The sequence below is a fragment of the Eptesicus fuscus genome, chromosome 7, assembly GCF_027574615.1.
Source record: "Eptesicus fuscus isolate TK198812 chromosome 7, DD_ASM_mEF_20220401, whole genome shotgun sequence".
NCBI classification, from domain to species: Eukaryota; Metazoa; Chordata; class Mammalia; order Chiroptera; family Vespertilionidae; genus Eptesicus; species Eptesicus fuscus.
In genome coordinates this window covers 81,023,845-81,045,849 of record NC_072479.1, presented here as the reverse complement: position 1 = coordinate 81,045,849, position 22,005 = coordinate 81,023,845, and the positions used below count along the sequence as shown (strand labels likewise).

Below are 22,005 nucleotides of genomic sequence, written 5' to 3'. Positions count from 1 at the left end.
AATTCATAGCACTTTTCTAATCCTGATAAAGTAGCCTAATTTTCTAGCTTGCTTTGTTCAGTAAAATACGTTTCTAAATCCATTTTAAGCAGCTATTTCTTCAATTTGAGTCATTTTCTTTCGAGTTAATAGATTCCACACAAGCATACCTGACTTTCAATGTTAATGTATACTGTATGTTCCAAACTTGCCTGTGACAATGGGAAGCCCAATCAAAATGAAATCCAGTTGTTTAAAGCATATCTAGCCTGTTATTTTGTTAAAATGCGTCTTCATTTTACTCTTATTCGCCAAAGTATATGTAGTGATACCAAATCACATTTTACCTCGTATTGAGGTTCCATCTCCCTCTTTTCTCCTAGCAAATGAGAAGGAAAAGAGAATGTGTTAGATATGGTTGTGTCATTTCTAGATAAGATGACTTTAAAATACCATATCAGTAGAGGACATTTGCTTTAACATAATAAATTCCTACCCCGGTAAGTTCAGCTGTAACAAGCTGGCCTAAAAAGGAAAGCATTTTGATTTTGAGGCATTTGGCATCAGTAACTTCATTTGCAGGTTGATGTTTTCATTTTATATTGAGTCTAAAACCCTTGGCTGTTTTATCCAAGCCATTATACCTATACAGTAACAGTGCCTGTGGGCACTTGTGGCATTTTCTTTTGATCATCGGGTACTCGTCTAATGTCATGAATCTCATTTTTTCCTTTTCAGCAGTGCCACCAGCTCTTTGAAAAACAGAGGGTAATGTGATGGAGACAGAGATTTTTTTTTTTCCTTTTGGTAGCCAGACAGAGAAAAAACAAATAACTTCTATAAATGAGTCAGTCTTGCCTTTAACAGAGGCCCATTAAGGGAGTGTTGCCTGTAACAGGGGCCCATTAAGGAAATTCTTATCATGTACTAGAGGCCCAGTGCATGAAATTCGTGCACTTGGGGTGTGGGTGGGGGGGGTGGGGGGGTGGGGTCCCTCAGCCCGGCCTGCGCCCTCTCACAGTCTGGGAGCCCTCGGTGGATGTCCCGCTTCCCGCGGGCCTAAGCCAGCAGTTGGACATCCTTAGCACTGCCACGGAGTCAGGAGAGGCTCCAGCCACCACCACTGCACTTGCCAGCCATGAGCCTGGCTGCTGGCTGAGCGGTGCTCCCCCTATAGTAGCACACTGACCACCGGGGGCAGCTCCTGTGTTGAGCGTCTGCCTCCTGGTGGTCAGTGCGTGTCATAGTGACTGGTTGTTCCCCTGTTTGGTCGCTTTGCATATTAGCCTTTTATTATATAGGATACCAGTTCATACAATAGTACTAGCACATAGTAGGTGCTCAGTGAATATTAGTTGAGTGGATATTGAAAGATTGGGAGACTGAGTGGTTGGCTTGAGCACAGAGCTGTGAGCACAAGTCATATGCAGTCATGAGTTTGTAAGTGTGGTTTAGAGTTATTCCTGTGTGTTTGAAAACGGAAAGCAAGGCCAATTCCAAACAGGATTAAGGGGCCAGCCAGCTGGCCAGTTTCCCAGGGTGCTAATCCATAAGAGGCATTGAAACCAATGAAAATGTTCAAGACAGAGAAAATTGTGTTTACTAGAATGCCTCTACTGTATATGATTAGGATGGGGTATAAGACATAGGGGCGTGTTCTTATGTTCTCCAAACAGATATTGGCTGCTTTCTAAGGAGGGCAGGTCCAGTTAATTACAGAGCTTTTGTTTGCTGAGTGAAATATTCAAATATGGGGACAGAACTGAATTCTTTGGATGAGAGAGAATAGTTAAGTGCTGTCACCAGGGAACTTCTTACTCTACCTCTGGGCAGATTTAAGCCTTATTTATTTTTCCTATATAAATGAAAACCAACACTTAAAGAATATTAGTTTAAAAGGACATCCAATTGTAGCTTAGGCAGGGTGAATACAGATTTCAGTGTCTCATTGAAGCTCTGGACCATTCCTGCCTAACAGAGATATATAATTTTAAAAATTCTTAATAGCCACTTTAGTAAATTAAAAAGAAATGGGTGAAAGTAATTATAATAATAAATTTTATTCAGCCCAATAAATCCACAATATCATTTCAGTTTGTAATCCATGTAAAAAGTACTAGTGAGATATTTTATATTCTCTTTTTTGTACTAAGTTTTCAAAACTCTGTGTATTTCATACTTACAGCACATCCCAGTTTGGATGAACCACTTTGCAAGTGCTCAGTAGCCACACTGGTGAGTGACTACCACATTAGACAGTATAGTCTTCGACTGTGCACAAGGCAAAGTCAGTGACTCCCAGCTGGCATCGTTGAACTGGTCCTAAAAGGCCCTTAAATAAAAATTCTCTCTTTGGACAGCATGAAATTCTCAGTTGTTGATATCACTCTTTAAAAATCTTTTTTGTTTGTTTGTTCATTAATCCTCACCAGAGGATTTTTTTTTTTTTTTCCCATTGATTTTTAGAGTAGAAGGGAGGCAGGGGAAGAGACAGAGAAAGAGAAACATCTATGTGAGATTGGTTGTTAGGAAATCCCCCGAAGGGGGCCGGGGATTGAGCCTGCAACTGAGACCAGAATCAAACTGGGACGCTTCAGTCTGTGGGCCTACACTAGCCACTGAGCCAAACCAGCAAGGGCTAAAAATCTTTTTAAGAAAATATAGTGATGTGTTGGAGTATTTTTCTTCAAAAGTAGTAATTTAAGTAGTTTAATGGTTGGATATGAATGCTCTTATTTCCAGAGTAAAACATCCTATATAATAAGAGAAGAATATGCTAATTATCCGACTGACTGTGTAACGACTGGATCACAGATTTGCAGGAGGGTGGGGCAGCGGGTGGAGAGCTACAGGAGGAGACAGGGCAGCAAGCAAGTGGGAGGCGGAGAGCTACAGGAGGGGGCAGGGCAGCAAGCTATGAAGGGGGGCAGTGGGGGAAACTACAGGAGGGTGGGCAGCGGGTGGAGAGCTACAGGAGGGCGGCAGCGACCTACTGGTGCACAGATTCGTGCACAGGGCTACTAGTTACCCATAAATAACCATGTCTGTTAAGACCAATGATGACTGAATGTTATGTTATAATCACTAATGACGATTAGAGATCACCTATTGTCATTATTTGAACCCAGGTCTTCTGGCTCCAGCTTTATTGCCTTTTCTGTTTCCTAAGACACAGTGCTAGATCTTGTCACTGTGTCTTAGGACACAGAAAGGGCAATAAAGCTTTACTTTTCAAATTTTATTTTATTGTTTAAAGTATTACAGATAGTAGTACTTAAGTCTTCATTTTTTCCCCATTGACCTTCCCCTGGCACATGCCCTCATCCCACCCCCCACTGTCTTGTGTCCATTGGTTATGCTTATATGCATGCATACAAGTCCTTCGGTTGATCTCTTACCTACCCCCACCCCCCAATACTCCCCAGCCTTCCCACTGTAATTTTACAGTCTGTTTGATGCTTCTCTGCCTCTGTATCTTTTTGTTCACCAGTTTATAATGTTCTTTATTATCCATAAATGAGTGAGATCATGTGGTATTTTTCTTTCACTGCCTGGCTTATTTCACTTAGCATAATGCTCTCCAGTTCCATCCATGTTGCAAATGGTAGGAATTTGCTGCAAATGGTAGGAATTCCTTCATTTTTATAGCAGCGTAGTATTCCATTGTGTAGATGTACCATAGTTTTCTAATCCATTCATCTGCTGATGGGGATTTAGGCTTTTTCCAAATCTTAGCTATTGTAAATTGTGCTACTATGAACATAGGGGTGCATATATCCTTTCTGATTGGTGTTTCTGTTTTCTTGGGATATATTCCTAGAAGTGGTGTTACCGGGTCAAATGGCAGTTCCATTTTTAAATTTTTGAGGAAACGCCATACTGTTTTCCACAATGTAGCTTTATTTAGTTTTTACCCCCTTTCTCCCTCATGAACACACTCCCTTTTTTATTTTAAACTAGAGGCCCGGTATACAAATTCATGCACCAGTGGGGTCCCTCGGCCTGACCTGCGGGATCGGGCCAAAACCGGCTCTCCAACAACCCCCAAGGGGTCCCAGATTGTGAGAGGGTGCAGGCCAGGCCAAGGGACCCTACTGGTGCACGATCGGGGCCAGGGAGGGACGCGGGAGGTTGGCCAGCCGGGGAGGGACCATGGGAGGGCTCCAGGGTGTGTGCGGCCCTTCAAACTCAGTCCCGATTTGCTGGACCCCAGCAACAAGCTAACCTACTGGTCGGAGCGTCTGCCCCCTGGTGGTCAGTGCACGTCATAGCAGCTGGTCGACCGGTCGACTCTCTGCCCCCTGGTGGTCAGTGCACATCACAGTGAGCGGTTGAGCGGCCCTAGCATATCATTAGCATATTACGCTTTGATTGGTTGAACGGACGACCGGACACTTAGCATATTAGGCTTTTATTATATAGGCTTGAGATATAATTGCCACGAGATAAAACTCACCCTACAGTTCATTCACAGCATTGTGCAGCCATCCCCGCTTTGTAATCTCAGACCCCTTATTTTAATTACAGATCTTCTAGGACTCACCCCTAACTCTTCTTCCTTGATAAACTTCCTCAAAAGAAGGAGGAGGGTGGGGAGAGAGGTGAGAACCAAGAAGTGCAGCATGATATTTGGGGAACCCGTTTCTGAACAGTTAACTCTATTTATAGATATTTGTAAACACCCTCAGAAGCACCTATGCAATATTAAAAATTAGAGGCTATATAGAGCTTGGTTTAGGAGACGTTCTGTTATTTCCAGTTTGACTCTTGGTCCAAAATGCTGACAGTATGGCCTTGTAAACATTTGAGTTAAATAACTCTTCTCTTTTTCCAAATTTGTAACAAACAAACAAACATTTTAGAGTTGTTTGAAAAATTTAAATCCACTCTAAAATAGATATTTGCATTGATGGGTAACTCACCGCTGGTATTATTACAGTTCTGACACTCATTTTAAATAAGCTATGTTTTAGAAGTGAAAGGGAACTTGTAGCATTAGACACAACTCAAGGACTCTTGTTTGTGGCAAGAGATTCCGCCACATATCTTTGTATGGTTAACGTAATTGTTGAAGATACTCTCCCAGGACATTACTGTCAATTACCAAGTATTATATAGTCAGAGTCCCCACCTTGTATTCCATTTGAATCCTACTGTTTTTGCATTATTTTAACTGGCCACATTTTTATTTTTATTGAGGCGAAGGCAACTACAAGGAATGTGGTTATCATGAGCTAATCTTCCCCTAGGGGTATTTGGGATATTTTCTGCTTCTGAGATTGTGATTGCTTTCTGATTGCCATTGAGCTTGAACATGCCTTACTGCTTAATTATGCTGCGCTGTTGCCTTTCTCATGTGATAGACTGGGCCAGCTGAGAAGTATTTCCAGAGCTCACTATTCAGGATGAAGGAAAGAACTGAGAGAGCAGGTGTTTTTCTTTTTCTTTTTCTTTCCTTCTTACGTTTTTTCCTCTCTCTGTTAGAAAATGTTCCCCTCTATTTTACAAGGTTAGCTATTATCTCTGGGTCATGTAAGGATGTGTTTGTGGTATAATTGGTCTCTAGACCGAGTATCAGCACCATATTGATACCCCTCAGGGGGCTTCTGCTTTCATCTTTGGCCAGTTCTTCAACCATAACACTGGGTCCTTATCTCTCCCTAAATTATTTTCAGGCCTTTGTTGAGTGAAAGAATATAATGTCAAAGAATATGTTTTAATTTGAGGATCAGGCCCATAACCCAGGCATGTGCCCTGACCTGGAATTAAACTGGAATTGAACCTCAACTGGCAACCTCCTGGTGCATGGGATGACACTCAACCAACTGAGCCACACTGGCCGGGCTGGGGCTTCATACTTTTGTACAATGTATATACAATATATATTAGAGGTCCGGTGCATGAATTCGTGCATGGGTGGGGTCCGACCAGCCTGGCCAGGGGGAGGGGACATGGCGGTTGGCAGGCCTGCCTGCTGGTTGAACTCCTGGTCGAAGGGACAATTTGCATATTAGCCTTTCATTATATAGGATATACACTGAGTGGCCAGATTATTGTGCATCCAGAGATCATAATAATCTGGCCACTCAGTGTGTGTGTGTGTGTGTGTGTGTATATATATATATGTACATATATTTTTTTAAAGGTGTCCTTGTCCAGCCAGAGTGGCTCGGTTGGTTGTGCATTATCCTGTGCACCAAAAGATTGCCAGTTCAATTCCCATTCAGGTTACATACTTGGGTTGCGGGTTCAATAAAAACATATCCTCTGGTGAGGATTAAAAAAGGTGTCCCATTGCAGAGTGCAAGTATAAATTAGTATCAGAATTACCACACAAAACTCTCTTGCTAACTTTAATCAGGGTTTTTTTTTTAGAGAATGATAGAAAACATAGTGCTAATGAGTAATGTGCCCAGAAGCTCTTATTATTGGGTTGGCATGAATTCCACTTAATGACAAGCTTTCTCACGCAGCAGTTGATTTTAATCCTATTTTCATTAGTGAGGTATAAAATGTTAATAATACCTTCCATTGTGCTGTTCTTTTGTAGCATAGTAGCATATATCTCCCATGTTCACCAAGACTCTCTTTAAGATTCTACTAGTAACTTCCTATCTCATAAATAAGAGTTGTTCAGGAAATAAAAATGTATGTTTTCCCATTGTTAGCTATATGTTTTTCTAATAATCACATCTGAAGCTTATTATGCAGTAATAGCCTTAAGATATTATTTTTTTAAATGTACTACTTTGGTCTTAATACTAGTTTTTAATCTCTTCTTGTTTCTATGAAGTCTGAATGAGATTTTCAAAATTGAATAATAATTTGATCCGTTAATCTTTTGAAGCTAGTAATTTTATTTTCTTCCCTTTGCAGTCTCTGAGGTTCGCAAATGAATAGAGCTTCATTACTGCAGTCTGCATTTAATAACCATTATCCATTATCTTGTAATTAAGACTCCCTGTAACGAATCATGAGGACAATGCAAAAATACATAGTACATTTCTTTAATGAACTGGAAAATGTTCATCTTGTTCTATTTAGTAATGAGTTGCTGAATAGTCATTAAATCCACTGGAGAATAGAGCTAGATGGATTTTGAAGACTGTCTTGAGTTTGTGGTTAATCTATTAGAATTAAAATTTCATCTTCTATTTTTATCAACAGCTGATTAGAAGTCATTCTGTTTGACCAAATTGATTAGAAGACCATATACAAGGGCAGCTGTTGTTTAATGAAAGTTTTTAATGAAACTGTACCGTGGAGACTTGTAATTATGGGCCTTAGAAAAGCTTTGAGTTGCTTTAGACCACAAAAAAAGTATTGTGCTAGAGATTTCAAATTAGGAAAAGAAAAAAATACGTTTTGATATAATACTATAAATTTATTATTAATTTTAATTTCAACTAATTACAGTTGAATACTAGTCTATTTAATGTGTTACTTTTGACTTCCAGGCCTTTCATCTTCCAAGTTAGTCATTTCATTGAAATTGTGGGCACTGATGAGAGAACATTTATATGGATAGCTATTCTAATTGTGAGATATTTTCTCTTAAGGTCTTTTTCCCCAAGCTGAGCAGAAGTGAGCTTGGTCAAGGTTGGATTTACATAAGCTCTGAGGAGAGTCGATGGTGTTCTGTGGTGTTAGATATTCTAAATCTAGCATTTATTTCTCTAAGGTAATTTTGTTTTAGCAGAGGGGCTAAGGAAGCAATATTAAGATGAGAAGTAAAACAGAAGTGTGTGCCACTTAGTCCCATGGGAAAGTCCATTGTTTTGACAGTAGTATAATACTAAGGTACTTTCCATAGTATTTTGTGTAGTGAAAGCTAAGTCTTATTCCTTGGTTTACAGAAATAGCCAGTGGTGCCTGCATACCTGTGTTAATCTCTTGTGTGGTCTCTGACTCTCCATTATCTTTCCTCCCCCCATCTAACGAGACACCAAATTTAGCATCTTAAACACTGATTTCAGGGGACAGACCTCATGTTTCCCAAGGGATGTTTATAGTCACACTAGAGGCCCAGTGCATGAAATTTGTGTACAGGTAGGGTCCCTAGTGGCTGCTGGCTGCCAGCCGGGGCCTCCCTTCCCCCGGCCGCCTGCTGCCACTGGCCAGGGTGGGCCAGCCAGGGCGAGGGGCCACGGGCAGTTGGCCGACCTGCCCTGCCCCCTGGTCAAACTCCTGGTCAAGGGGACAATTTTCATATTAGGTTTTTATTATATAGGATGTTCCAAAACACACATTGACACACACCAAATATCACCATCCCCCAACCCCCATGCTCCCTGCCCCTCACAGAGATTCCTTTGATGGATCCACTTGTTATTCTTTAGATGTGTCTTATATTTTCTATGTTTGTTGTGTTTCTTCTAATGGTGTCATTCTTCTATTTCTTTCTTCTTTATTCTCCTTCAGAATTTGTACCAAATTCTACCTGTCCCATATCATTCTAGGTAAAGTGAATCTCTCTGAATCTTTCCAATTCTACTTGACTGTAATAGTTTCTTGGCATATGTCTAAAATACCTTAAATACCATATATAATTTGTATCTCCATCCATATCTGACTTCTAAATAATAAAGGCTGCTCTTAATATTTAAGGACTTCTAGTTTTAGCTTCAACGTGTAAAGAATTTGGAAGTTGCTATTCCTGTTCTTTAGAACATGAAAAAGCCTAATAAATGGAAAATCAATGACTTTTCTAAGAACCGTCAAAGAACTTAGGTAGTAGGGCAAACTGCCACCTTGAAATCTGGAAAGACAGGGAAATCCTAAGAGTCACCATCGAGATCTGCTTACCTGCTAGAACCATAAACTGGTAGGAACACTTAAATGGTTAATTTGACAAATTGTTGGAAGCTGAGTGTAACCCCAATACTTTTGGGGGTTTTACCTCCAGGAGCCCCAGATTCTCACAGTGAAGAGCCAAGAAAGAACTTGGTTCTGGAAAGGAAGGGGAAGATAATCATTGCAAAATATGTCCAGAGTGTTCTCCTTAACAAAGGCCTAAATCATTACTGGAGTCTTATCTTACCTGGGAGGTCATTTGTCTTCTATTCTTCCTACCTCACCAAAGTGGGGAGAAGAGCTAGGACACATTTGTGAAGGTTATAGCCCAGCAACACAGGCCCACTAGAAGACTGATATTTAATTATAAGATTATAAAATACTAGAGGCCTGGTGCACTAATTCGTGCATGGATGGGGTGCCTCGGTGTGGCCTGCAGGGATGAGGCCTCAGCTCATGCCCCCAGCCTTGCAGCTCTACATCCCCACCTGGCACCCTGCCTTGGCGTGGTGCCGCCCCCTCACCTGATCCACCATCCTGCCTGTGGGGCGATCGATTGGGGCTGGGCCCTCTGCCCAGCTCCCTCAGTGCCTGGGAGCCAGGTGGTGGCCCCGCCCTCTGCCACTGCTGTTGGTCGCCATGTGCGGGGTGATTGGCGGTGCAATCAGGCCCCCGCTTGCACCTGCCTTGGCCTGGCACCGCCCACTCTCCTGCTCCACCATCCCATCACAGTCCCGCTCTCGTTGGGGCCCATCGGGGCCGGCAGTGCTTCCACTGCTGCCTGCTGCCAGAGCCGCGTTGCTGATGCCTGCCATGTTTCGCGCTGCCCCCTGGTGGTCAGTGCATGTAATAGCAAGAGGTTGAACTCCCTGTTGAACTCCCAAAGGGACAATTTGCATATTAGGCTTTTATATATTGGATTTTCTCTCCCCCATACATTACTATCACAGTAATGGGGCTCCAATAATCCTGTGGATTACAGTGACAGAGCTAAATGAAAAAACATAGACTATCTGAGGAGGAGTGCTTAGGAAGCCCTAAGTAAGCAGGAAAGAAGAAAACAAAGATACTATAGGATTTAAATACTCTGGTACCTATGGCTACAGCAAACATTAAGCACAGCCCAACTCCTAGCCAAATTAACATAAAATCTTATACCAAAGGCCTGTTTATATAATAGTTGTATCCTATTACCCAATATGTCATGTCAAGCTTTCATCTAAAATTATAAGAGATGCTAAAAGGCAAGAAAAAGTACAGTCTGGCTCTAGCTGGTTTGGCTCAGTGGATAGAGCATTGGCCCTCAGTCAAAGGCACGTACTTCTGTTGCAGGTTTGATCCCCAGTCCTAGTCAGAGCATGTGCCAGAGGCAACCTAATGATGTGTCTCTCTCACAACAATGTTTCTCTCTGTCTCTCCCTCTCCCTTCCACTTTCTCTGAAAATCAATGGAAAAATATCCTTAGGTGAGGATTAACAACAACAAAACACACACACTACAAAAACCCCCACAATCTTTAGAGACAAAGCAAGCATTACAATCAGATTCAAATGTAAAAGAGAAGTTGGAATTATCAGAAAGAGAAATTTAAAATAGCTATGATTAGTATGTTATGTTAGTGAAAAAAATAGCATGAGCAAATGAAAGGCAATGTAAGCAGAGTGATGGAAACTCTTAAGAAATAATCGAAAGGAAATGCTGGAAATCAAAAACACGAACAAAAATGAAGAATTCCTTATGGGCTCATCAGTGGGCAGGACTGAGCCCATTAGTAGACGGGCTCACCAGTAGACTGTGGAAAGAACCATGCGACCATGAAGATAGGTCAAGGGAAGCCCCATAAAGTGAAATATAAGGAGAGAAAGAAAAAAAAAAAAGGCTGAAAAATACAGAACAGAGTTTCTAAAAGTTTTGGGACAATTTCAAAAGGTGTGACATATGTGTAATTGGAATACAAGAAGAAAATTAAGAAATGGAGCAGACAACATATTTGAAGTAGTAATGGTCAAGAATTTTCCAAAATTAATGACAGATGCCAAACCACAGATCCAGGAAGTTGAGAACACCTAGCAGGATAAATATTTTAAAATATATTTTATTGATTTTTTACAGAGAGGAAGAGAGAGGGATAGAGAGTTAGAAACATCGATGAGAGAGAAACATCGATCAGCTGCTTCCTGCACACCCCCCACTGGGGATGTGCCCGCAACCAAGGTACATGCCCTTGACCTGAATCGAACCTGGGACCCTTGAGTCCGCAGGCCGACGCTCTATCCACTGAGCCAAACCGGTTTCGGCAGGATAAATATTTTTAAAAATTACAATGAAATATATCATATTCAAATGGACAAAAACCAAGGGCAAATAAAAGATCTTGAATTAAAAAACAGAAAGAAAATACTTTACCTATAGATAAAAATGGAAATAATTACAGTGGTCTTCTTATCAGAAACCATGTCAGCAAGAAGTGAGTAGAGTGAAATACTTAAAGTATTGAGAGAGGAAAACCCTCACCAACCTAGAAATCTATGTCCAGTGAGATTATCCTTTAAAAGTGAAGGAGCTCCGACATACAAAAACTGAGGGAATTTGTTGCCGGCAGATCTGCCCTATGAGAAATGTTAGGAGTAGGACAATGATGTAAATCAGAAACGCCAATCTATATTAAAACATGAAGAATGTCAGAGAAAGAATAAATGAAGAGTAAAAATAATTTTTCTCTTTCAATTGATCTAAAAGATTAAAACTTTAAAGTATTAACAGTAACAATGTATTGTGTAAGTATACTAAATAGATGAGTGAAATGAATGACAGCAATATTCTAAGGGACAGAAGGGAGGAATTAGGAATATTTTGTTAAAAGGTACCTGAAATACCTGTGTGGTGGTACAGTGTTATTTGAAGGTAGACTTAGATTGTTAAAAATGTATATTGGAAACTCTAAGACAACCAATAAAAAAATGTACAAAAGAAATTTAACTGATATGCTGCGAGGACATAAAATGGGATTATATAAAATGTTCAACTATAGCTAGAGCAGTCAGAAAAAAAGTTGTAAAATTTAATAAAGATAAAAACACAATAAATTGAAAATTGATAAACATTGTAGATATTAATTCAACTAAATCAACAATAGCTTTAAATGATAATGGTCTAAATCTAGCAATGAAAAGAAGATTGTCAAAAAAGCAGACTCTACAATGCAAAAACATTGCCTAGAGAGAAATTTATAACATTAGGTATATATATTAAAAAAAAGAATGGTCTAAAATCAATAATCTCAGCCTTCTATCTTTGGAAAATAGAGAAAGAACAACAATGCAAGCCTAAGGCAAGCAGAACAAAAGAAATAAAAATCAGAGCAGAAATCAATGAAATTGAAAACAAAACAACAGAGAAAATTAAAAAACCCTAAAAGCTGTTTTTTTTTAAAAAAAATCAATAAAATTGATAAACTTCTAGACAGACTACTGAAGAATAAAAGATAAAAGACATAAATTAATATTATAAATGAAAGGAGTATCATTACTCTTCCTACGAACATTAAAACAATAATAAAGGAATACTGTGTGCCCACAATTAAATAACTTAGATTAAATAGATAAAAGACATAAACAACCAAAACTCACAAAAAGAGAAAATGTCTGAATAAATCTATAACTATTGAAGAAATTATTTTAATTTTAATCTATTTTATAAAATATTTAAACTATAGAATGTTTTAAAATTATTTATTTAATAACTTTATAAATTGTTAAAAAATAGGATGGTCTAAAATCAATATTTAAATAAAAATAATAAATAAAAATAATATAACCTTACAAATAAAGATAATAATAACCTTACAAAAATGAAATTCAGCTCTAGATGATTTCACTGGTGAATTCTACCAAACATTTAAGGAAGAAATACCAATTCTCTACAGTCTCTTCCAGAAAATAATAGAGAGAGACTGTGAGACCATCATTAACCTAATATCAAATCCAGATAAAGGCATTACAAGAAAGGAAAACTATAGATCAACTAGAGGCCCAGTGCATGAAATTCGTGCATGGGGGTGTGTGTGTCCCTCAGCCCAGCCTGCACCCTCTCCAATCTGGGACCCCTCGAGGGATGTCCGACTGCCCATTTGGGCCTAAACGGGCAGTCGGACATCCCTCTCACAACCCAGGACTGCTGGCTCCCAACTGCTCGCCTGCCTGCCTTCCTGGTTGCCCCTAACCGCTTCTGCCTGCCAATCTGATCACCACCTAACCACTCCCCTGCCAGCTTGATTGATGCCTAACTGCTCCCCTGCCAGCCTGATTGCCCCTAACTGCCCTCCCCTGCAGGCCTGGTCACCCCCAACTGCCCTCCCCTGCTGGCCTGATCCCTCCCAACTGCCCTCCCCTGCTGGCCATCTTGTGGTGGCTATCTTGTGTCCACATGGGGGCAGCCATCTTGTGTGTTGGAGTGATGGTCAATTTGCATATTACTCTTTTATTAGATAGGATATCACTCATGAACATAGATGCAAACATCTTCAACAACATATTAGTAAAATGCGGCCAACAATGTATAAAAGTAATTATACACCACAACCAAATGGGATTTACTTTATAGAGATTCAAGGCTGGCTTGATATAATGTAATCCACTGTATCAATAATGTAAGAAAGAAAAGTCATGTGATCATATAGTTGATACAGATTAGGCATTTGATAAATTTCAACACCGATTCATAATAAAAATTCTCAGCAAACTTGGAATAGAGGGGAACATCCTCAGCTTGATAATGAACATACTTCATCTAACATACTTATGATGAGAAACTAGATACTTTCCCCCTAAGTTCTCCTGAAGAACAAGGAAGGCTGTTCTCTCACACAACTCCTGTTCAGCATTGTCCTGGAAGTCCTACCAGATGCAATAAGACAAGAAAATGGGATAAAAGGTATAAGATTGGGAAGTGTGGTAAGCTGATAATGGCTCCCAAACATATGTCCACATCCTAATCCCCAGAACCTGTGAATACTAGCTTATTTTTGGGAAAAAAGGATTTTGCTGATGTGGTTAAATTAAGGACACTGAGTTGAAGTGATTGTTCTGGATTATCTGGGTGGTCCCTAAATACCATCACACATGTTCTTGTAAGAGAGAGGCAGAGGAAGCTTAAGCTCACACAGGGGAGAGAAGGCAATGTGAAGAGGAAGGCAGATGCTGGTTTCCTTCTTGTGAGGCTCTTTTCACTCATCAGAGATGCTTTTATGAGGACTCTATTTAAATATAGCATCTCTCCCCAAATCCATCACTCTCTCCTGTTACATTGCTTATTTGTTTCACGGCACTGGCTGTTGTTATATATTTAAGCTTATTGTCTTCCTCTTCCAGAAATTATCACAAGGGCAGGAACTTTGTTTAGTGGTTTATTCTCAGCATCTAGAAGAGTCTAGACTCTAGAGCACAGTAAGCACTTAGTCAATATTTGCTGAATGAATGCATGCATGGCAATTATGTCTCCATTTTTCCCACGTGGGCCTGCCTCCAGACCCAAAGAAAAGACGGCTTCCAGTGACCTGTTCCAATATGTCGGAATTCCTATGGTGTTTCTAGACTGCAACCCTACCTAGGTCTTAGCTCCGTTCGCATGTGTATAACGCTTAACAGTTTTCAGAGTGCTTTCACATAAGACTGTGTCTTTTGATTCCTCAAATAGCACTATGAAGCCAGTAAGAATTTTCAGATCTATTTTACAAACAAGAGAGATTAGGCCCCAGCTGATGTGGCTCAGGGTTGAGCATCGACTCATGAACCTGGAGGTCACAGTTAGATTCCTGGTCAGGGCACATGCCCAGGTTGCAGGCTCGATCCCTGGTGGGGGGCGTGCAGGAGGCAGCAGATCAATGTTTCTCTCACATCTTTGATGTTTCTATTTCTCTCTCCCTCTCCCTTCCTCTATGAAATCAATAAAAATATATTTTAAAAATGAGTGAGATTAGGAGATGGAATTTGAAGGTAAATTTCAGAGCTAGAGCTGGAAACCAGATCTGCTGACTTCTAGCTCATCACGTGATTACACAGGACTAGGTTTCACCTCCACTTGCATGTAGAATGTATGTGGCTTCGAGGGTAAGGGTGTGGATTTTTTTTTTTTTATACTTTTCACAGTGCTTTACACACAGTGCACCTGCTAAAGACATATCATTTTGAACCTTTCCATACACACAATAGTTGTGGATGTATCTTTTCCAATGGAAACCAGAGAGGAAAGTTTTGGCCACTTTTTTCCCTCCACTTCCATCGACCATTTTTTTGATAGACCATGAGAGATTCTCTGAGATTTGCCTTACCTATGGATCCATGGATTCAATGGGCTAGGGCTGTAAATGTGCACAGGAATCACGTAGGGACCTCGCTGATATTCAGATTTAGATTCAGTTGGTCTAGTGTAGGGCCTGAGAAGTCTGCACTTTTGACAGGTGCCCTGAGGGTACCCATGCTGCTGGTCTGTTATCCACACTTTGAGTATTTCAAGAATAGGTAACCACATGGAAGACAGGATCTCTATTTGGCTATATGTCTGTGTGAACTAAGTAAGTTTCTTGGAGACACTGTAGCATATTGGGTAAGCTATATTGCTTTGGTTAAAATTCTATCTCCTCTGCTTACTATGTAACCTCAAGCAAGTTACTTAACATTATGTGCTTCAATTTCCTCTTTAAAAATGGTGATCATTTGCCCTGGCCAGAGTGGCTCAGTTGGTTGAGCATTGTCCCATGCACCGAAAGGCCGCTGGTTCGATCCCCAGTCGGGGAGTGTATGGGAGGCAACTGAGGCAACCGATCAATGTTTCTCTCTCTCTCTCTCTCTCTCTCTCTCTCTCTCTCTCTCTCTCTCTCAAAAAAAAAAAAAAAGTGGATCATTTTAGTACCTAACGTTTACAGCTGTCATGAGGATTAACTGAGTTAATACTTTCAGAGCACCTAGAATAGTGCATGGTGCATCGCCCTTGGTGAATCTTAACTGTTATTATCGTTTCTTTGTCTCTTTATGTTATTCTGTTAAACTGCACCAATAGGTAGAAGATATATTTCAGAGACAAGAAGTCATTTAAAATATTTGCGAGTTATGAACTAACATAGGATTTTCATAAAAACCCTAATCTGGTTGGAAGACAGTGCATTTATTAACAAACAACACAGTGGAAATCAGCTATTGGTGATTCATCTTGTGTTGTCACAGCTGTTCTGTGTGCTTTCTATCAAGCATACGGAAATGAGGGGAAAATGAGTTGGCAATCCATTTTTGTAGTAAAGTGTTATATGATGCTAAGTACAGGGAATAAAATTGTTTTATTCATCTCAGTTATGCATTAAATAAACCAACTTGATTTTAATTGGTGATATGGAAATATAGAGGCAAGGGCCCCGGGGGTTCGCAAGAATTCATTTGGTGCTTAATGTAATTCATTTTATAGTAAGGAGAAAAAAGAGCATGGAAATAATTATTTTAAAGAGATACATATTTTTTAGTTTTTCAACTAATTCTTGAAAAAAGTTGTGTTCTTCGGGAAAAGAAATTTACACAACTCCTTTCTTCCACTGACTCAAAAGTGTAAAAAATAAGTGTTTAAATTGACACGCAGTGTTTCTGCCTTGTGTTTTAGGTTCAGATTTTATTAAGACTTCTACTGGAAAAGAAACAGTAAATGCCACCTTCCCGGTAGCTATAGTAATGCTACGGGCCATTAGAGATTTCTTCTGGAAAACTGGAAACAAGGTATGCTATTGCCAGCACATCTTCCTTCAGAGCAAAGCTAATGCTATTTATAATACGTGTTACAGCCACGATAACTGTCTTCGTATGCAGAAGGTGTGAATGAGTTACCCTTATTAAGATAAATGTTTAATTTACTTTTCATTACAAAAGAACACATGCCCGGAGAAACATGTGCAGGGAACAGAAAGTGAGTGTGAGTGTGGGAGTAAGTATGTGTGATCAAGATGTAAACTTACTTTATGTCCTTTTCTTAACCGAAGACAATTTTATCACTGACAAGAAATTCCTAAATGGGTTCTTTAACGAACTAATTCTGCTGCAACACAGAGGCTTTCTGGTAAGGTGTTGGCCAGAGAAAACAGGTTAATGCAGAAATTAAACTTCCTTGAGGAATGGAAAGAATTGCAGAGTAACATTTATTGAATGATAAGCTGTGGTGGTGATATGAAAAGTATGCAATATAATGGGAAATAATCTTTTCCTGTCATTATTGAAGGACACACATAAATTGGTTTTTCTGTTGGGAAACCCCCGGTCCAGAAAAACTTATTACTTTTAATAATATGAGGTGAAGAGAAAATTCTTGAGGAGATGAACTTATTAAACAAAATAATGAAATGCTGTGAAACAGCAGGGAAAAGGTAGCTAGACGTTATATAGCTCTTGAATTAAATATCCATTTTTGCGTTTTATGGCAGTTAGATGTGCTCTTTGGAAGGCTGTTAAGCTGAGGAGGGTATATGCTAGCTTTTGTCAGCTTTTCGAAAAATAATACATATTTTTTGAAACATGAAGTTAAAAGAAAAAATGCGTATGAGGTGTTTTTTAAAATGAGTTTGCATTTTTCTTTTCACTTCAAGTTGCTTGTTTAGTTGCAAATTATCTCAAAGGAATTTTTTTTACATCCTTGGAAAGAACGATAATTTTTTTTTTAATGAGACTTTCCCTTCCTCAGAAGACATCCTGTAAAACCAATCTCGTGATTTCTGCCGAATAGAAACCCCTAAAAAGATCTTTAATCCTTTGCCAACTGGATGTGATGACTTTATATGTGGCTGTAGCTTCCATTTATTTTGGAATCGGAGACCTTTTTGAGAATGTACTGAGTTTGAGAAGCAATTACTCCTTCCAGAATTTTCTCCTTCGGAATAACTTCATATCTTGCCCGGCCGGTGTGACTCAGTGGTTGATCGCCAACCTATGAACCAGGAGGTCCCGGTTCAGTTCCCGGTCAAGGCACATGCCCGGGTTGTGGGCTCAGTCCCCAGTGTGGGGTGTGCAGGAGGCATCTAATCAATGATTCTCTCTCATCATTGATGTTTCTATCTTTTTCTCCTCCTTTCCTCTCTAAAATCAATTAATATATCTCTAATAATCTATAATAATAAAAGCATAATATGCTAACTAGACCTGACTGGCGACCTTCCGGATGAAGCTGGGGCTGCGAGGGCCGAGCCCCTTGCACAAATTTCGTGCATCGGGCCTTTACTATATACACGTATATAAAAGAATAACTTCATATCTTAAAAAAGTACAAAATAGGTTAAGTAACAACTGTGACCTACATATGAAAGTTGACCCAACTTGAATAACCTCTACTTGGTTGCCTTTCTGTAGTGATCCAAATTTAAAAATTTAAAGCTCTAGAAATGAGATAACTCTATCTTTACGCCCCCTCCCCCATTTGAGTGAGTGGGCCCAACACTTACTAGATCAGCACTTCTTTTTCTCAGCCCAATAACAGCCACATAGATGGGAAGCTTTTTCTACTTGTAGAGGCCTGGGCACGCATCCCTGCAGTGCTGCGTCAGGGGGAGTCCTCAGGCATGTCCACGTTTCATAAGCTCCATAGTTGGGACTAAAACTCTCCATTGGGAACCCAGTCCTGTTTTAGACTCAACAAACATTCATTGAGTCCTTACTATGTAGGGACAGGGATAAGGTAAACTGTATTCGTTTTCATCACAGTTGGTTTCACACAGAGGTGCTTGTATGTGTGCCTTGCAAATCAGGTGCATCCTTTCGGGTTGTTGACAGGTTGCCTGGGCAGCCCTTAGACTGTAAAGTTTCTACATCATTGATTTAAGGGGAGTTTTGAAATGGGATCAGCCGCCTTCCAGACCGTGCTTAGTGCCACTCCTGAGAAGCAGAGGTTTCATATTTCATAACTGATTTCATTGCAGATTTATCTTTTCCATGTTCTCTGCCTTATAAAAGGTGCAGACTTATGCTAGAACCTGTCTTCAGAAGCATTGCCAAGCAGACTTGCTGACACAACTGAACCATGTAGGAAAATCTATAGGCAGCACTGCCTCATGGATAGCAGTGCTCCTGTGATTAACATGTATGCTAATATCAGCTAATAGATTTTTTTTGCCTCTTTTTAATAAATAACCCCATCCCACTTGCCTGCCCCACTTCCCTCAACTCCCCCCACTCTTATAGAGTCACTTGGGTTCCAGAGCAATAGGCAGGTGTGGTTAGAATCTCTACACAGCTGCTGCTTAGCTGTTCGACGTGTGTGATTGAGGCACGGAAACCAGTTGGGAGACCTTTACTGATATTCCTTGTGAGAAGTGATGAGGGTCAAAACGAAAGCAGTGAAAGTGAGAGTAGATAGGAAAGTGTGCACAGGGGGCATAGAGAAGTGAAGAGGGTAGGATTGGCAGGACCTGGCGGTTGATCGGTTGGGTGTGGTGTGGTGAGGAAAACGGTGGAGTCCTGGTGAACTACGAGGTTTCTAGCTTGGGTTCATTTATTACTGCTTCCCTTCTCTAATATTCTGTTAGCTGTCACCGCTGCTGGTGTGCCTAGGAAACCACAACTCCGAGTTGTCAAGTGCATGAGTTAGTACTCGGGCCAGCGGGTGTTTTCTTGATTGCTCCTGTCTGGAGAGTCTCTACTCTACTGGATAGTCTAGTCTTGAGACAGGTGAATCCAGATAAGCAGGTTTTACTGTGTGTAGAGCACATTTGTCCTTTTCCAGTGGGCTCAGGGACATCATTTGCAAACATCAGTTATTGGCTAAATGGTGCTGTTTTATGGGCACCTTCAAAGACTACTGAAGTGCGAAGAGCCCCTCCACTGTCTTTTTCTGCTGTGCTTCTTGAATGAGTCTGGCTGCTTTATATAACTGTCTACTTACAACTCAGGGGGAAACGTCCCTGCAGTTTAAGCTGATTAAAACAACTGCCAGCGCTCCTTGCTGATTGCTGCCAGTGTGGTGAGTGTGGGCTCTCTGGTTTGCTCTTGTCTTAGAGACACACGTGTGTCTTCTGCACCTCAAGATGAAGGGCTGAAAGGCGTCTGTCCAGGCTTACTAGCAGAAATGTAGAATGAGTGGGCTTTTGTGATATGTTTCCCTATTTATTGACACTTTCTTGCTTATCCCAGGTTCACAGCTATAGTCTAGGTGGTTGAGGTTTATGACTTTCCAATAAGTGCAATGTTAATGAGGGTTATTAACTCTCATTAGTGCCTCCTCAGAAGCACATTCTTCTCATTAGTCTTGGAAATAGTCTTGGAAAAGTCATTTTGTAGTGTGAATGGGCATGAGTCAGTCATCTAAGCTCTTTTGTTGGGTTAACTGGAATAGACTAATAAAAGAGAGCGAGAGAATTGAGACCTGTATTAATGCAGTAGCATTTTTAAAAGTAACCCAGTGACAATAAACCTTGTCTTTCCCACCTTCCCTTGTAGGTAGGCTTTAAGCCGGCAGGAGGCATCCGCACTGCAAAGGATTCCCTCGCCTGGCTCTCCCTCATAAAGGAGGAGCTAGGAGATGAGTGGCTGAAGCCAGAGCTCTTTCGGATCGGCGCCAGCGCTCTGCTTTCCGACATTGAGAGGCAGGTGAGTAGTAACCCATTGTCCTTGGAACAAACTGCTAAGTGTTTTTGAGAGAGAAATGAAAAGTCACCTATAGGGCTGTGAGAACTAGAGATGAAAACTCATTTGACTTGCCCGGCCGGCATGGCTCAGTGATTGAACATTGACCTATGATCCAGGAGGCACGGTTCAATTCCTGGTCAGGGCACATGCCCGGGTTGCGGGCTTGATCCCCAGTGTGGGGTGTGCAGGAGGCAGCCGATCAATGATTCTCTCTCATCATTGATGTTTCTATCTCTCTTTCCCTCCCACTTCCTCTCTGAAATCAATATAAATATATTTCAAAACAAAACAAAACTCATCTGATGTATGTCATCATACCCAAACTCTGCCTTCTTCCAAGCAAAACTTCCCCTGAAGTAGGTTGGATGGAGGTTTTGCTGAAGTGCAGAATAATGAGGCTTTATAATGAAGTGTTAATTAAAATAATTAATTATTGTATAATAGTATGATTATTAATTAATACGTTTAATGGTATAATAATTATTAATTTAAAAAACTGCTTCCCTCATAGATTTATCATCACGTGACTGGAAGATATGCAGCTTATCATGATCTTCCAATGTGTTAAACCCGCAACGGATTCCAGCAAAGTTTTTCACAACGTTTAAAAATCATTTCTCTACCTAATTAGGAAAATTACTTAATTAAAAAATGAGGGACTAGGTAACTAACTTTTTCCCCTTAAAATTTCCATTGAATTTAATTCAAAGAATGAAAGAAAAATGCCAGCCAGTCCACACATGGAACTCATTTCAGGCACATCTGAAATGCTCTTCAGTGACTAGATCTGCACTGTTAATTGTGTGAAGGTTTTCTCTTTAAAACTCTGAGTATCATGTTAATGACAACTTTGACAACATTAAATTCTAAGGAAAAAAATGTTAAAGTGCCCAAGAAACGTGCAGAAGAAACTGACCTGCTGCTCCCCTCCAACAACCCAGGAGGCACTGACTCGGCACTAACTTCCTGCCATGAAAATCCATCTTTAATTTTTGCAACAGATATGCTCTTTTATTAATTGTTTTGTTAATGAAATGCCTGTCATTGCAATGTGAAACTACGGATGTCATTGAATTTTTTAAATAATAATTAAAAAATCCCTGTAGTTGTTTATTTTTTTTAACTTTAAGTTGTCACCATACACATTGCAAAAATGAAACCATGAAACATACAAAGAAGTTTTATCAATGACGTTCTGAATCCTGAATCTAGAGTCCAGGGGTACTTATCTCAGGTGAAGCACCGCAGTCCATTATTAATGAGTACAACTTATGTCTATATACTGAAACTTAAGATTTACTAGTACAGTGAGTAGGGGTAAAACAGCAGACACTAACATAACACTCAGTGCTAAATTCTTTACATATTTCAATTTACTTAATCCGTAATTTAATCTCTCTAACTGTTATGTAACTACATTAAGGTTTTGAATCCTTACAAGAATGAATACTGGTATTATCATCCTTTTATTCATATTCGGGGCTGAGGCACTGAGAGTTTAAGTAACTTGCCAAAAGTCACAGAGCTTAAAAATGAGCAGTGAAGAATCGAGCCGACAGTCTGGCTCCCGAGCCTGTGCAGTCACTCC

General features: G+C 40.2%; 1 protein-coding gene across 1 annotated transcript in view; it reads left to right on the top strand.

Annotated features, from left to right (window-relative positions):
* Positions 1-21,530, top strand: part of DERA (deoxyribose-phosphate aldolase) — a 99,618-nt gene extending 78,088 nt beyond the window's left edge. Inside the window, exons 7-9 of the mRNA XM_008140863.3 lie at positions 16,417-16,529; positions 20,229-20,378; positions 20,929-21,530. Coding sequence (XP_008139085.2) covers positions 16,417-16,529; positions 20,229-20,378; positions 20,929-20,985 — 320 coding nt within the window. The 3' untranslated portion in view covers positions 20,986-21,530. The remainder of the gene's footprint in view (positions 1-16,416; positions 16,530-20,228; positions 20,379-20,928) is intronic.
* The last annotated feature ends 475 nt before the right edge of the window (positions 21,531-22,005 follow it).